This window comes from Eleutherodactylus coqui, chromosome 1 (genome assembly GCF_035609145.1).
Source record: "Eleutherodactylus coqui strain aEleCoq1 chromosome 1, aEleCoq1.hap1, whole genome shotgun sequence".
NCBI classification, from domain to species: Eukaryota; Metazoa; Chordata; class Amphibia; order Anura; family Eleutherodactylidae; genus Eleutherodactylus; species Eleutherodactylus coqui.
The window spans coordinates 173,537,900-173,555,206 of NC_089837.1; the positions used below are offsets into that span (position 1 = coordinate 173,537,900).

At 44.3% G+C, this 17,307-nt stretch overlaps 1 protein-coding gene across 1 annotated transcript in view; it reads left to right on the forward strand.

The window, feature by feature from the left end:
• The window catches only part of LOC136611116 (elongin-A-like), a 146,274-nt gene that overhangs the window by 112,614 nt on the left and 16,353 nt on the right, over positions 1 to 17,307 (forward strand). The window contains exons 4-10 of the mRNA XM_066590394.1: positions 4,150 to 4,262; positions 5,005 to 5,812; positions 9,559 to 9,661; positions 10,568 to 10,735; positions 13,567 to 13,664; positions 13,838 to 14,018; positions 15,317 to 15,440. Coding sequence (XP_066446491.1) covers positions 4,150 to 4,262; positions 5,005 to 5,812; positions 9,559 to 9,661; positions 10,568 to 10,735; positions 13,567 to 13,664; positions 13,838 to 14,018; positions 15,317 to 15,440 — 1,595 coding nt within the window. The remainder of the gene's footprint in view (positions 1 to 4,149; positions 4,263 to 5,004; positions 5,813 to 9,558; positions 9,662 to 10,567; positions 10,736 to 13,566; positions 13,665 to 13,837; positions 14,019 to 15,316; positions 15,441 to 17,307) is intronic.

Below are 17,307 nucleotides of genomic sequence, written 5' to 3' on the forward strand. Positions count from 1 at the left end.
GCGCTGAACATGCTGCCTGATCTCCACACCTCCCCTTCTACTTGGCCCTCGGAACTGCGCCTTCTGCCACTAGCGCTGTCAGATGGGAAGTTTACCATCAGTTTGTCCACCAGGGCCCTGTGGTATTGCATCACTCTCAAACCCCTTTCTTCTTTGGGAATGAGAGTGGAAAGGTTCTCCTTATACCGTGGGTCAAGCAGTGTGTACACCCAGTAATTCGTAGTGACCAGAATGCGTCTAACGCAAGGGTCACGAGAAAGGCATGCTAACATAAAGTCAGCCATGTGTGCCAGGGTACCTGTACGCAACATATGGCTGTCCTCACTAGGAAGATCACTTTGAGGATCCTCCTCCTCCTCAGGTCATACACACTGAATGGATGAGAGGCAAGCAGCATGGGTACCCTCTGTAGTGGGCCAAGCTGTCTCTTCTTCCTCAAGCTCCTCCCTCTCCTCCTCCTCCTCCATGTGCTGAGATATAGAAATGAGGGTGCTCTGACTATCCAGCGACATACTGTCTTCCCCCGCCTCTGTTTCCGCCTGCAAAGCATCAGCCTTGATGCTTTGCAGGTAACTTCTCAACAGGCATTGCAGGGGAATGGTGACGCTAATGATTGCAGCATCGCCGCTCACCATCAGGGTGGACTCCTCAAAGTTTCCAAGGACCTGGCAGATATCTGCCATCCAGGCCCACTCCTCTAAAGAATTGAGGAGGCTGACTCCCACTTCGCTGCCCATGTTGGAGTTGGTATTCCACTATAGCTCTACGCTGCTCATACAGCCGGGACAACATGTGAAGCGTAGAGTTCCACCGTGTGGGCACGTCGCAAAGCAGTCGGTGCACTGGCAGATTAAACCGATGTTGCAGGGAGCGCAGGGTGGCAGCGTCCGTGTGGGACTTGCGGAAATGTGCACTGATCTGGCGCACCTTGCCGAGGAGGTCTGACAAGTGTGGGTAGCCTTTCAGAAACCGCTGAACCACCAAATTAAATACGTGGGCCAGGCATGGCACGTGCGTTAGGCTGCCGAGCTGCAGAGCCGCCACCAGGTTTCAGCCGTTGTCACACACGACCATGCCCGATTGGAGGCTCAGTGGTGAAAGCCAGCGGTCGGTCTGCTCTGTCAGACCCTGCAGCAGTTCGTGGGCCGTGTGCCTCTTCTCTCCTAAGCTGAGTAGTTTCAGCACAGCCTGCTGACGCTTGCCCACCGCTGTGCTGCCATGACGCGCGACACCGACTGCTGGCGACGCCCTGCTGCTGCTGACACATCTTGATTGCGAGGCAGAGGTTGCGTTGGAGGAGGAAGGTTTAGTGGAGGTGGCATACACCGCCACAGATACCAGCACCGATCTGGGGCACGCAATTCTGGGGGTGGGTAGTACATGAGCGGTCCCAGGCTCTGACTCTGTCCCAGCCTCCACTAAATTCACCCAATGTGCCGTACGGGAGATATAGTGGCCCTGCCCGCCTGTGCTTGTCCACGTGTCCGTTAAGTGGACCTTGCCAGTAACCGAGTTGATGAGGGCGCGTACAATGTTGCGTGAGACGTGGTCGTGCAGGGCTGGGACGGCACACCGTGAAAAATAGTGGCGACTGGGGACAGAGTAGCGCGGGGCTGCCGCCGCCTCCATCATGTTTTTGAAAGCCGCAGTTTCCACAAGCCTGTAGGGGAGCATCTCCAGGATGATCAATTTGGCTATGTGGACATTTAAAGCTTGAGTGTGCGGGTGCGTGGTGGCATATTTGAGCTTTTGCTCCAACGATTCTCTAAGCGACAGCTGGACGCAGTGCTGAGAGACATTGCTGGATGGGGCCGAGGACAGCGGAGGTAAGAGTGTGGGTCCAGGCCAGGAGACGGTCATGCCTGTGTCGTGAGAGGTGGGTTGGATCTCAGTGGCAGGTTGGGGCCCAGGGGGAGAGGCAGTGGCGCAAGCTGGAGGCGGTGAACGGCCTTCGTCCCACCTTGTGGGGTGCTTGGCCATCATATGTCTGCGCATGCTGGTGGTGGTGAGGCTGGTGGTGGTGGCTCCCCGGCTGATCTTGGCGCGACAAAGGTTGCACATCACTTTTTGTCGGTTGTCCGCCGTCTCAGTGAAAAACTGCCATACCTTAGAGCACCTTGGCCTCTGCACGGTGGCTTGGCGCAACGGGGTGCTTTGGGAAACAGCTGGTGGATTATTCGCTCTTGCCCTGCCTCTACCCCTGGCCACCCCACTGCCTCTTCCAACCATTCCTGCGGCTGCAATTGCCTCCCCCTCTGAAGACCTGTCCTCAGTTAGCTTATCACACCAGGTGGGGTCAGTAACCTAATCGTCCAGCGGCCCTTCCTCCGAATCCTCTGTGCGCTCCTCTCTCGGACTTACTGCCCTTACTACTACCTCACTGATAGACAACTGTGTCTCATCGTCATCGTCCTCTTCACCCCCTGAAAGCTCTTGAGACAGTTGCCGGAAGTCCCCAGCCTCATCCCCCGGACCCTGGGAACTTTGCAAAGGTTGGGCATCGGTCACGACAAACTCCCCCGGTGGGAGAGGAACCATTGCTGCCCAATCTGGGCAGGGGCCCGAGAAGAGTTCCTGGGAGTCTGCCTGCTCCTCAGAATGTGTCATTTTCATGGAGTGAGGAGGCTGGGAGGAGGGAGGAGCAGCAGCCAGAGGATTCAGAGTTGCAGCAGTGGACGGCGTAGAAGACTGGGTGGTCGATAGATTGCTAGATGCACTTTCTGCCATCCACGACAGGACCTGCTCACACTGCTTGGTTTTTAATCAAGGTCTACGACGTGGACCCAAAAATTATGATATGAAGCTGGGGACCCCAGAAACTGTCCTCTCTCCTACTCCCGCAGCAGCCGGCTGTGATTCGCCTGGACCAGGAACTCTGCCTATGCCCACACCCTCACTTGAAACTCCGCGCCCTCGACCGCGACTGCGTCCACGTCCTCTACCCCTACCCATACCCCTCAGCATGCTGGATTAAGAATCGAGCAGAGACAGAGTGGTGTAAAAATGTCTGAATTATTGCCGCGCAGTTGGTGGCTGCCAGCGGTAATATAACGCAAAATGAAGCCAGAGATAAATTATAAGGAAGGCTGCACGCAGGCCTTGCTGTGAGCTATGCAGTTTGGATGGAAGTGAAGTCCCACAGGCCACGCTGGCAAATGCACTGGGTCACAGTCAGCTGTAAAAAGGATTTTTCTTTTAAATTTCCTTTTTTTTCCGATGCTATGCAGTGTGTATTGCACTTTCAATCTATGGGCGTCGGACACACCGTACACTTCTGAGACAGCACACGTGTAACACAGGGCGGTGTAAAAAATTTGTGGTTTCTTGGCGTAGACTTAGAGGCAGACAGCGCTGATGTTACACTAAATATGGACCGAAAAATATTTACATGAAGGCTGCACGCAGGCTCTGCTGTGCAATACTGAGGTACTACAACTCCCAGCAACCACGGAGTTAAATGCACACGGTCACAGGTCGCCCTAAGAAGGACCGTTGGGGTTCTTGTAGACAGGATTCTGCCTCCAGAACGCTACAGCCTGCACGCCTGATATACATTTAAAGTGCAAACTGCTCACAGCAGCCACAACAGTAATGCACTAGGTGAGCTGTGGCCCTAAGAAGGACCGTTGTGGTTCTTGAAGACGCTAACACTTTCCCTATAGCAGCAGCACTTTCCCTGATCTCTCTTAGCGTGTGTCTGTGGCGAGCCGCGGGCAGGGCTGATTTAAAAACTCGGGGGTCACTTGATCTCGCCAGCCACCCATTGCAGGGGGGTGGTATAGGGCTGGAACTTCAGAGGAGGAAGTTGTAATGCCTTCCCTGTGTTTCTATTGGCCAGAAAAGGGCACAAATTTCTCAGGGAAGGAAATGTAATTGAGTCGAGTTCCGCGTGGTGCTTGTCTCGAGTAACGAGCGTCTCGAACACCCTAATACTCGAACGAGCATCAAGCTCGGACGAGTGCGCTCGCTCATCTCTAGTGTAGACCATTTCTAGAAATGCTTTGGAGGACGAATGTTGGCAATCAAATGTGCGTATTTTATTATACCATCAGCTAAACACTCTAATCCTTAACCAGAGGACAGTTCAATTCCTTAAACCTTTTTTTGGCCATTTGCATTCATCTCTGAACAAAAATTGTTTTTTTTCAGGAAACCGGAGTTGGGAAGACTGTGAACAGCTTCCGCAAACACAATGATGTGGGTGACATGGCTAAATCTATTGTCCTTCAATGGAAGAAATTAGTTCCTGAGGTGAAGGAACTGTAAGTGCTGTTTGCGTGGACTTGTGATATGGAACCCAAATATGGTTGCTTGAATGAGGCTTAAGGCTTTATGCACATGGAAGGACAATGTACGTGGAGCCAGTAGCGTGTCACGCTGTTGCCATGATACGACTGGCATAGTATACTGAAGATATACTTCCCTAGAAGCAAAATCCCTCAAACATTTTAAATTGAAAAATGCCCCGATGTACCTCTGTATGAAATGGAAGGCATATAGAGGTACTGTATAGGTGAATAGACTGTTAAGTGTGCCATGCTATGGTTTTGTACCAAGCACATATACAGTAAATTCTCCAGCACCAATACTCTGGTGGTCCCCTGCTGGTCTTTACAGATATTTATTATGGTTAAGCACTAAGGCTGGGCTCACAATGCCGTAAGTGCAAAACGCGGTGGGGCTCACACAGCACTTTACAGCTGTGACCCTTCATATGGTGGCGCAGTTGTGCTGTGCATGACCACATTATCATGCAGAAGGTCATGCACAGTACACCTGTCTTCACTGCTTTTTTTAATACTTGCAGATTATGAAATTCCACCATGCTGATGTGAGCTGAACTGCAAAACGCAATGTAATTGCCTATGAGTTACAGCATATCGCCTGAGCTTACAGAACCCATGCATTTCCTATACGGTCATGTGAGCCTGGCCTAATATTCATAGATTCATGATAAGAAAACTATTCTATCCTTTAACCTGCACTATTTTCTCATTTTTCTAGTGACCACTTGGCTAATCCTAGGCATAGCCAAAAAGAAATCGTGGAGAATAAGAAACAGTTTTCCAAATCCAAACATGAACCAAAAAAAATTTTGGAAGACAGAAAAAATCCTTCAAAATCGAAACCTGAAAATAAAGTGGATTTGAAAGACAAGAATATAGTTTCTAAGCTTAAATATGGTCAAAATGATCTTTTGAAAGACGTGAACTTCAATTCGAAAGAGAAACACTCGAATGATGGAAAGGTTTATGAATCTCAAGTGGATAATAAAAAACGAAGCAAATCTAGTAAAACGGAAGACCTTATAGTCCATGACAAAAAATCTCTCCCCAAAGAGAAGACCTCTGACAAGAATTCTCAATGCAAGGAACACAAATCTGACAAACCTCATTCTACTTCTCAATCAAAAAGTGAAAAGTCAAAAAAGTCAGGACACCAGGAGACGAAAGGTTCCCACTCGTTGAGCACTGAAAATAAAGCAAAATCTTCCTCTACTAAGGAAGACCACCAGTCTTCTGGACCCAACAGACTTAATAGAAAGGACACTGCACGTGAGACCGGCACAAAGGAAAGGGATAACCATAAAACAGAGGTCATATTTTCCAGTGAGGAATCTGACGCTCCAACAATGTCATTTGAGTCTTATCTCAGTTACGACCAAGTTGCAAAGAAAAGAAAAAAAAAATCCAATCCAGTAAACGAACCTCCTAGAAAAATAGAGAAAATATGCAAGCAATACTGTAATTTAGAATTATCCAAAACTTCCAGACAAAGCGTAGAAAAAGAGGAGGAAGTCGATCATGTAGAGGTAAGCTTAAAATGTCCATCTTGGCATTTCTGGTTCTTTTCATCAATATGATTGGTGACAAATTCATTTTGCACACATACCACTTCCATCATGCTATACATAAGACATACTAGATGGAGTTTAAAAATTCTTCTGATAGTGGTGCTTTTTTGTATAGAATGTTGTAAAAACGTAGGGATTAAAAACTGTCTCACAAAACTCCTTAGTGTCTATCCATACGTATTTTCATGACCTGGGTGTTTGGACTTTATTCTACAGGGCCGTAAAACCATGCTGGCGCTGTAGACTAAAGCCCTCTGGGTCTGTGAATGTGACAGCTTAGCAGAGAGCCTGGAGATTTCACCAGGGCTGCGATATGTGGTCCCCCGGGTCTTCTCTCCTTGTGCATCAGATATAACCTAAGGCCCTCAGATTTGTCCCCCCATGGGATCTCTATCCACGGACCTTTCCCCAGCTTCTGCACATGTGCCTGCTGTCAAAAAGGCAGATGCATGCGCAGAAGCCGGGAGAGCCCGGGAAATTTAAAAATCTCCTGGCTACCAAAGGTATCTGAGAGCCTGGAGCATTGACCCGAGGGCCACAGTGAGTGGTCCCTAGTCACGTAATCACCATTATCCAATTAATAACGGCAATCGCATTAAAGTTTCGAGGGGAAAAAAAAGTCAGACAATTCTAGCTTTACTTATCTCTGCTAATCCCATCCAGCTTGAGAGGATCAACAGAGAATGTCAGAAAATCCCCAAATCCAGGTGTACAAATCTTGTAGCATCATTCCCAAGAACACTGGAGGTTGTAATCTCCCCCAAAGGTGCTTCAGTACGGAGTACAAGGGCTGAATTCTTAAAGCTCGTTCACACGGGTGTATTTGTGCAGCATATTGTGTAATACGCAGTGAATAGAACCCATTGATTTTCAATGGGTTTGTTAACGTTAGCATATATATTTTTTTTTTAATGTTATGTGCGATCACATGGAAAAAATATGCAGCATGATTTATCTTGGTGTGCATTTGTGCAGTGTAAGAGCCCATTGAAATCAATTGGGGTGTGTAAATGCACATGACAAGCGCAGAAAACCTGCATATTCACAGTGCATATATACAGAAAGTGTGTGTGTGTGTGTGTGTGTGTGTGTGTGTGTGTGTGTGTGTGTGTACGAGGTGCATCTGTACACTCATAAAGAAAAACTGCCAGAGCAGCCGGGAAACGCGGGCATAAGTGATTTTTGGTCACATAAATGCGCTTTTGCCTGTGTGAATGAACCCTTATGTCAATGCAAAATGTGTTTCTTTTGTACTTTAAAAAAAAACAAAAAACATTCTGTTTTTCATTATGAAGTACTAAGATACAAAATGATAGGGGGGACTTATTTTTCTTAACACCACAAGTACAAAATGTTAAAAAAAAAAAAGGACTGTATATAGAGTATAGTGTATATGTATACTACTACTCACTAACTTTAATACACACCCACATTACGCAATTTATCTGTAAGGCTGGGTTCCCACGGGACAGAAATCCTGTGGAAATCTTGCTGAATGTCCACCGCAGGACCACATGAAAATTCCGTAAGATTTCCCCATCAGAGAGGCTGCTTCAAAATTGCGCAAGTTTGAAGCCAAATGGCGTGTGTTTTGAAGCGGCTTGTCAGCCTGTATTCTGCTGCAGGAATCTCTCCCTATAAGAATGTCGGCAGAATTTCCGTGCAAAAAATTCCACTGCAATTCTGCCCCATGTGAACCCAGCCTAAAGGATAAGCCTAATGCTTTGCACAGAAACAAGTCCACTTGCTGTTCTAAATAGAAAGTCTTACCTACTTTTAGCCCTATAAGCTTATGAGCTGATAGCAGCTTACCTGCTGAGTCCTGGGATGCTATACTTGCCTCCCCCATAATTTCCCCAGTGTCAATGCAGAAAGCCGACACTCAATGCATTGAGCCATGTGCTAAGAAGTCCACCTATTTTCAGTCCACCTGAAAACTTTCACTCCCTTACCAGTGCCTAGTCAAAAAAGTTTGTTTTATGTATCTGTATTCCTTTGAAGTGCAAACCAATCACATCCATGTCTGTGCCGTGTCATAAATATGTAAAAGATATTAACAAACCAAAACACCTCTCCTGTCATTGCAAAAGTGTGTTCAGTCAAAAGGTGCTGAAGAACCTGGTTTGTTCATCCCAGGGACCTAACTGCAATTCAATTGAATTCCAAACGGTCAGAAACTGACTCCATGAGTGTGGCGTTGAGGGTCAACTTCCTGTAATGGGACCTATGCTTAAAGCCCAGGACTGTGCAGATTGATTGGCATTTGCCAGAGACCACTAGAATCAGCAGGTCCACAAATGGCTCCTTGTTCTCTACAGAGATGAGAACAGATTCCCACTGAGCACATGACAATGTCTGGAGACACCACTGCCTGCAACATCATCCATCATGACTGGTTTGCAAATGGGTCAGTGATTCTTTGGGTAGGTATATTTCCAGAAGAATTGCACAAACTTCCACGTGATGGCCAACTGCACATGGACTGTTGCAAGGTAGTGGGTTGAAATTCTCAGTCATTGCCAGACCTTGCACTGTTGCAGTGGGCCCTGGGTTTCTCCTGATACAGGACAATGCCCAGCCTCATGTGGCCAGTGTGTGTCTAGACCTCCCTCACACGGGCGGATATTTCCTGCAGAATACTCGGTCGGCGTATGCACTGCTAATCCCCAGCAAATACCGCATGTTACTTCTATGGAGATCCACCGCTTCCCACACATGAGCAGAAATCAATTGTGATTTCTGCTTGTGGAGGAAAAATCACAGCATGCTCAATTTTCATGCGGGCTCCGCACGGACGGCTCCAATTGAAGTCATTGGAAGCCGTCCGATCCGCGGCCCATCTGCAATGAAAATTGAGGACAGGTCGTGGATTCTGCTTTGTCTAGCAACAATGCGTGAAAAAATGTTAAAATCTGTACTGCACATGTGCGACTGTGAGATGCCGGGTCCATCCCAATACAGAAAACACAGCAACCGAGCGGGTACGCACAGGCGCCGCTCCTGCCAAAGCCGGATTCCGCATGCAGAACCCAGCTCTGCTGTGTGCAGAGAACCTAACTTGGTGAGCGGCAAACTCCTTTCCATGTTGTCAATGGATCTCGGGCCTGTTTCTGCCACCAGGGGAGGGGCACACAGAATTTACTGGCCACAACTCTCATGTTGATACTGGATCGGAGTGGACAGGAAGGAGAACTACTACAGCCTGGCCACTGGGCTCAAATTGGCTGGATCAGACAGTCAGCCGCAAGTGCCCCCCACTGCATCATCATCAGTATGGGTCAGTCTGTGAGCGGAAGCTTAGACTGCCACTGCCTGTGGCCTTGTCTCCCACAAATTCAGCTTTTGTGGCGCCTCTTGACCTCTGGCAGGTTGCGGTTGCATAATGTTCTTTAAGTTTATGATTGCGTTGAGCCGCATTCATAACCATTTTAGGCTGGGGGTTGGACAGGTCCGCCATATGACATACTATGTATCAGAGGAACTCCTGAAATTGTAATGTTATGAGTAAAGGTTATTTTATGGAAGAAGGCAAATAAAAGCTCACCTGTCTAAATCAATAGGATCCCAATGTAATTTATATTGTATCAAATTTTTCAGTATTTGAATGAAATGGACTGTGTTCCTAACTTTAAATATTTACTGTGGATTTAGTTTCTACACTTGTACCTATATGTTCCTTGTGAGTTTTTTGTTTTAATTTTCAGGTCAAGAAGAGGTGTCTCGAAGATTTACTCAATGTCCCACTTCCTAAAATTTTGGTTGATGACTCTACTTTTCCTTCTCCTCCTCATCCTAGTGAATGCGCAGGTGAGCATGCTGGAAATAGGTTTCATCTCATGGAAAGAATGTTTATTACTTTTTTTTTTAGAATAATTTGCAATTATAACTGAAGACTAAACAGGACTCCAGCTATGAAAACTTCCTTCTAAAATCCATGCTGTATGTATATAGACTTCTGTATAAAGGTGCATGTTTGTCAGTGTTTAAGGTGTTAAAGCAGGGTTTCCAACAGTGCAGTCCATAAAACTAAGGCACTTTTTTTCCCAGTGCCCATGGAAAAAAAAAGAAAAAAAAAAAAGATTCATCTGTGATGTAATTACTATTTTCCAGCTCACAGTGAATGCCGATGAGTTAAGATCTGTTTCTGACCTATAAACCTTTGATTTATGAAATGTATCATTTATTGTTTTGCAATCTGTCCATTAAAAAAATAATGTTGGCCGTCCATGATTTTAGGATATGTGATACAGAGAAAATTAAAATTTCAAGTTGGCAACCTTGTATTCGGTGGATGTAAGAAAGCCAGGAAAATGGTCACAGATGACTTTATTAGAAACCTGCCATATTTACAAACCTATTGCACTTATTCTGAAAGCTTATTGCATTCATGTTTGTGTACTTTGTCAGCGGTCCCCAACTCCAGTCCTCAGGGACCACCAACAGGTCATGTTTTCAGGATATCCTATGGTAAGAACACCTGCGGCAATGTCTGAGGCACCTACAATAACTATATCACCTGTGTAATACTGAGGAAATCCAGAAAACGTGACCTGTTGGTGGTCCATGAGGACTGGAGTTGGGGAACACTGCTTTATGTGATAAACTTGCTGTTTTAACATATCAGTATATCCTCGTACAGCGCAAGGTTGCATTTATGGAATGTGATGCATATGTGAAATGTATGACTCTTTATTAATTTAACTCCTCACACAGAGATCATTCCAGAAACTGTACCTGACATAAATCCCGAATCAAGTGGATTCAGTGGACGGCGTCTTAATTCAAAAATGTTGGTGTACTCTGGTTCAAAAGTAATGTATCTTCCAAAAATGTTATCACTCTATGAACAATGCATACGGGTTCTTCAAAATAACATTGATTGTAAGTATGATGAATGGCAATCCTGTCAAATTTAATGATATTTTAATCTTTGTAATATAAATTGTATTACTTTTTCTATATCTTTTACTAAAATACGTATTTTGGAGAGTCCTTTATAAAATCTGAGCACTATGTAGTAGCAATCCTTTTAATGGTGGCAAGAGCTCATGGTAGTGGGATCAGTAGTAATATTTTTCAATGTAGAGCTTGACGAGACTCAAGGCGAATTTCACACACTCCACCTGAATCAGTCAGCCATAAAAAAAACACTAGTTTATAGCATCATAATTTGGAAACCTAGTGTCTCTGCAACCTCCAGATAATGTCAACAGTGAAGCCATCAAAGCTGTGGTGTTAGCCCAGTGAGATCACCAATTTTGGAGCCCTAATAGAGACCTGCACAAGTTCTGGCAATTGTCTAGGAGCTGCCACTGCTCAAATTATTGGGCTGGCATTCCTAATGGCATCATTGCCTGCCCTGTGACATCACTTCTTGTTTTGTTGACTTAAAGGCAATGTTACAAACATTTGCCATTTTATGTACTCAACCCTGTAACCTCATGACATACACTGGTACCCTAATGGTAACTCACCAGGCAACTGCTCATGTCAACATGGCATTGATATCGGCCCCTGAAAGGGGATGCAGTGCACATTCAACATGGTCCACCCCTTCTTTTGCCTGTAGCTGCTGTGGTCGTTTAGCAGCTATAGACTTAGATGTTCTAATTTTATACCATGCACCCACCTCTGTCACAACATATTCTGGGACCTTAAAAGGGGACACATCAGCCAATATCCTCTCCACTTATTATAATGTACTCACATCATTGACACTGCCAGCTCTATGATGTGCCCTTATCGACAGAGCTTACTCACTTACCTCTGACTCCTTGCATTCTCTTCTTCCCATCCTGGCCACACAGTTTATCTCCTCACCAACCCGTATTCTCACTGTCCTGTCTGTATAAAATTCTCCTATTTTCCCCTTCTCCAACATCATGTAATAAAGCTATGACATACACTACCGTTCAAAAGTTTGGGGTCACCCAACCAATTTTGTGTTTTCCATGAAAAGTCACACTTATTCACCACCGTGCGTTGTGAAATGAATAGACAATAGAGCCAAGACATTGACAAGGTTAGAAATAATGATTTGTATTTGAAATAACATTGTTTTTACATCAAACTTTGCTTTCGTCAAAGAATCCTCCTTTTGCAGCAATTACAGCATTGCACACCTTTGACATTCTAGCTGTTAATTTGTTGAGGTAAGCTTGTGAAATTGCACCCCACGCTTCTAGAAGCATCTCCCACAAGTTGTATTGGTTGGATGGGCACTTCTTGCGTACCATACGGTCAAGCTGCTCCCACAACAGCTCAATGGGGTTCAGATCTGGTGACTGCTCTGGCCACTCCATTACTGATAGAATACCAGCTGCCTGCTTCTGCTGTAAATAGTTCTTGCACAATTTGGAGGTGTGTTTAGGGTCATTGTCCTGTTGTAGGATGAAATTGGTTCCAATCAAGCGCTGTCCACTGGGTATGGCATGGCGTTGCAAAATGGAGTGATAGCCTTCCTTATTCAGAATCCCTTTTACCCTGTACAAATCTCCCACCTTACCAGCACCAAAGCAACCCCAGACCATCACATTACCTCCACCATGCTTAACAGATGGCGTCAGGCATTCTTCCAGCATCTTTTCATTTGTTCTGCGTCTCACAAACGTTCTTCTTTGTGATCCAAACACCTCAAACTTGGATTCATCCGTCCACAACACTTTTTTCCAGTCTTCCTCTGTCCAATGTCTGTGTTCTTTTGCCCATCTTAATCTTTTTCTTTTATTGGCCAGTCTCAGATATGGCTTTTTCTTTGCCACTCTGCCCTGAAGCCCAAAATCCCGCAGCCGGCTCTTCACTGTAGATGTTGACACTGGTGTTTTGCGGGTACTATTTAATGAAGATGCCAGTTGGGTACCTGTGAGGCGTCTGTTTCTCAAACTAGAGACTCTAATGTGCTTATCTTCTTGCTTAGTTGTGCAACGCGGCCTCCCACTTCTTTTTCTACTCTGGTTAGAGCCTGTTTGTGCTGTCCTCTGAAGGGAGTAGTACACACCGTTGTAGGAAATCTTCAATTTCTTTGCAATTTCTCGCATGGAATAGCCTTCATTTCTAAGAACAAGAATAGACTGTCGAGTTTCAGATGAAAGTTCTCTTTTTCTGGCCATTTTGAGCGTTTAATTGACCCCACAAATGTGATGCTCCAGAAACTCAATCTGCTCACAGGAAGGTCAGTTTTGTAGCTTCTGTAATGAGCTAGACTGTTTTCAGATGTGTGAACATGATTGCACAAGGGTTTTCTAATCATCAATTAGCCTTCTGAGCCAATGAGCAAACACATTGTACCATTAGAACACTGGAGTGATAGTTGCTGGAAATGGGCCTCTATTCACCTTTGTAGATATTGCACAAAAAAACAGGCATTTGCAGCTAGAATAGTCATTTACCACATTAGCAATGTATAGAGTGCATTTGTTTAAAGTTAGGACTAGTTTAAAGTTATCTTCATTGAAAAGTACAGTGCTTTTCCTTCAAAAATAAGGACATTTCAATGTGACCCCAAACTTTTGAACGGTAGTGTATAACTCCAAACAGTTTAAATATCATGTCTTACTATTGGCTAGTTACCTGTAATTTTAGCTTTTTTTTTTTGCTTGGGAGTGAGGGTCTGTTCTGTAGAACTCACGACATTCTAGCAAAGAAGAGGTTTTAGTTAAATGCATCAACAAATATTACAGTTCAGTAAAATGCTTGTTTTACCTCATTTGCAGGCATTCAAGAGGTTGGAGGTGTACCATTTGAAATCTTGAAGCCAGTGCTTGTACGCTGTACTCCTGAGCAACTCAGTCGAATTGAAGAGTTTAATCCAGTGGGTATATTTTGTAATGACTTTACAGTACTTGAAATGGCATATACTCACCAAAGTTGTATTGCTGTTCTGTTGTAGTTGTTGTTTGCTGTTCGGCATGCGATACCAGTGCACCACCTTTTTCTATGTGCCTATAAACTCCACATTAACAGAACTTCATATATTTTGTTAAGGTTTTCATGGAAGACTCTGGGGACTTGTGGATGAAGCACTGTGACAAAGACTTTAAAGGTCATCGTCTTTTAGAGTATGAGTCTTGGCGGGAAATGTACTTAAGACTTTTTAATGAGAGAGAAGAAAAGTTAAGGAAGATAACGCAAAATATCAGTTCTGCACATTCTGGGAAGCCAAAAGGTTTGTTATCAGGCTGATTTGAAACATTCCGTGTGTCTTGAAACTGCTCCCCTGAATTGCATCAGATCAGAAATACATTATACAGAAGCACAGTTCATTAGCAACAGGGATTGGATTCCAACAGATCAATAAAGTGGTAAAGTATTTGCATATGCAATGCTTTTCAAGAGTTTGGCTCATGCACATCCTTTTCAAGTATTAGCACTAGAGATGAGCGAACACGTTCGGCCCCGCCCCTTTTTCGCCCGAACACCGAACTTTGCGAACACTTCAGTGTTCGGGCGAAAAAGTTCGGGTGCCGCCGGGGGGCGGGGAGATGCGCGGCGGCGCGGGCGGCAGTAGCGGGGAACAGGGGGGAGCCCTCTCTCTCTCCCTCTCCCCCCCACTCCCCGCCGCACCCCCCCGCGCTGCCACGGCGGCCCCCGAACTTTTTCGCCCGAACACTGAAGTGTTCGCAAAGTTCGGTGTTCGGGCGAAAAAGGGGCGGGGCCGAACGTGTTCGCTCATCTCTAATTAGCACCTGTCAGTTCAAAGGCGCCAAAAGTGTTCTTTGAATAGACTAAGTATCCATATACAGACGGAATGCATGTTTATTAAGAATTCTGTAGAACATATTTCAAGCATAAAGAAATTATATATAATAATTTTTTTTAATGAGTTGGATGAGAAATGGAACACTTACTTTCTTACTATTTGGCCTGTAATTTCAGTGCAATTGTTAACAATGTCTGCCTATTAATAGGACAGGAAGGCAGTTGAGGCCCTTTTAAACGGGACGAATGTCAAGCAAACTATGTCCGACACTCATCCCCGCACATACTGTTTCCAGTGCACCTGCACGGGAGCTAGTATCATTGGCTCTCAGCAGAGCAGCTGGAGATTTCTCTCCTCACACACTCTCCCGCCCCTCTTCATTGGCATAACATAGCGGCCGTTCAATACTGAACAGCTGCTATTTACACTGAGCGATCAGCTCATTGTCCATGCTGCATAAACGTTGGAGGATGAACTGATTGCTCATCGTTCAGTGTAAATAGCGGCCGTTCAGTACTGAATGGCCGCTATGATAAGTCAACAGAGAGGGGCGGGGGAGCGAAAGGAGAGAAATCTCTCGCAGCCGCCCCACCCCTTGGCTGCTTTGTGCTGGAGCACGAGAGCGAGGAAACACAGGGACAAGTGTGAGGCATCGTTGGCCCGACGTTCGTCCCGTCTAAATGGACCCTTAAAGTACTATGAGAACAATCCTGTTAAGCCTTGTAGATTTTATGAATACATGATGTTTCGTACAATGCTTGCAGGTCGGCAAGTAAAATTAGCATACATTCATGGTGCAGCAAAACCTCCACGAAACATTCGTCGGCAGCAGGAAATTCATGGCACTGCAGGACCTATTGCACAACCTCATCCACTTGACAAATACAAGTAAGTTTGTAACTGTAGATGAATTGGTGGATATCATCTTTGAACAACTTGAGCAAAAAAAGTTTATCTACCAAGGTTTTAAGGAGTTTGGAAGTGAATTATTAATTATAAATAGTAACAGTATGTTATGATGAATGAAGACAATGTCCATCTAGTTCTGCTTGTTTCACCCTGAGCACCTCACTCGATAGAAATAGCATAACATGCCAATTCAGTCAAACTGAAATGGTAGTTTTAATGTGGGAGTTACATGGCTGTCAGCTGGATGATTGTTTAACTGTCATAAGCAAATGCTACTAAAATTACGCTGAATCAGCAAATAAATATCTTATGTCTATGGTCAGCCAAAAGGTGTAAATGCTCCAGGGTAAGAAGATTTATCAACCTTCACAACTAAGGGCGTACATACATGTTTAGCATTGGTCACCAGACAGAGGGGCGTGTAGAGAGTGCTGAGCCTACTATCTACCAGGAGGCTGCCAGCTGAGTTAATCAACTGATGTATGACTGCAATTGGATCTTGCACTGGTTCAATGCTGGCTCTTACATCTAAGCTTATAGCTGCAGGGACCCTCTATAATCCCCATAAGCTGCCATTTGATGCCTGTTAAGCACTGCCTGTGGCAATGATACAATATACTGCATTGTAGAAGTATTGCAGCATATTATACAAGTGCTTGCATGTTCAAATTTCCTAGTGGGATTGAAAAAAAATTGATGTGTTTTTTAAAATTATTCCTTTTTTTTCAATTTTTTACAAAAATACTAAACAAAACATGTATAGGGTACTTTTTAAAAAAAAAAATCGATTATAGATGGATTAAAATATATTGTAAGTACTGTAGATACATGTAATCCATATAAATTTGGTAAATTTTGCTGTAATTGTACTGACCAGAGATATATAGTTAACATGTGATATCCCCCCCCCCCCACACACACACACACACCATGAATGCCATTTTTTATAAAACCTAATTTAGAATGTGAAAGAAAGCAAATTAAGGACAAAAGTTCACAATTTTTTGCTCAACTACAATTTAAATTTTTTTTTTTTTTAAGACAAAATTCTGGAGCACAGCCTGCCTAAAATTTTCTCCAATGTGTATTTTTTTACTCAACTGAATAAAGCCTTGAATAAGGCTGATTAAACTGTCTTAAGGGTATATTCATGCGTTGTGCATTCTCCAGTATAGAATATTTTCATCAAAATTTGCATTTACTATGCAAATTGTGACATACACTTCACTCCCTTGTTTGAGGAGGCAAAATCTCGCACCATGAAATGACTTACTGCAGATTTAAAATCCACATTCCAGCTCAATTGATGCTGTGGATTACTTTGTCCCAATGTATGGATTAGGTTTCTTAGTATCTCATCTAGATTGCTGGTACTGTAGAATACTGTTGATTCTGCTGTGTAAAAGGTGAGGCGTTTGTGCTATATGGGAATATATCCTCATGTTCACATATGGCAGATACCCGAAGGATTTTCTGCCCTAGAATTGGCTGAAGAAAATCCACAGTAGCAACAAAGTGGATGTGATTTTCAGAAATCCCCTTCACACATTGCTGTAAAATCCACTATGTATACTGGCTCGTGTGGGTTTTAAATCCACAGCATTTCATTTTCTGCTGTAGATTTTCAGTGCAGTGTTCACTCCTCAAATGAGGGACTGAAATCTGCAACAAAGTCACTTAAAATACCAAAATTTGCTTCAAAATCGGCATGTGACATACACATCTGCATCTTGTGAATATATGCACAAAATAGAAAGCTATGACTAAGAGGAGTTTGATTCTCACTCGATAGCACAGTATACCTTTTTTTTTTTTTTTTTTTTTAATTCTCAATTTTCAATAACTT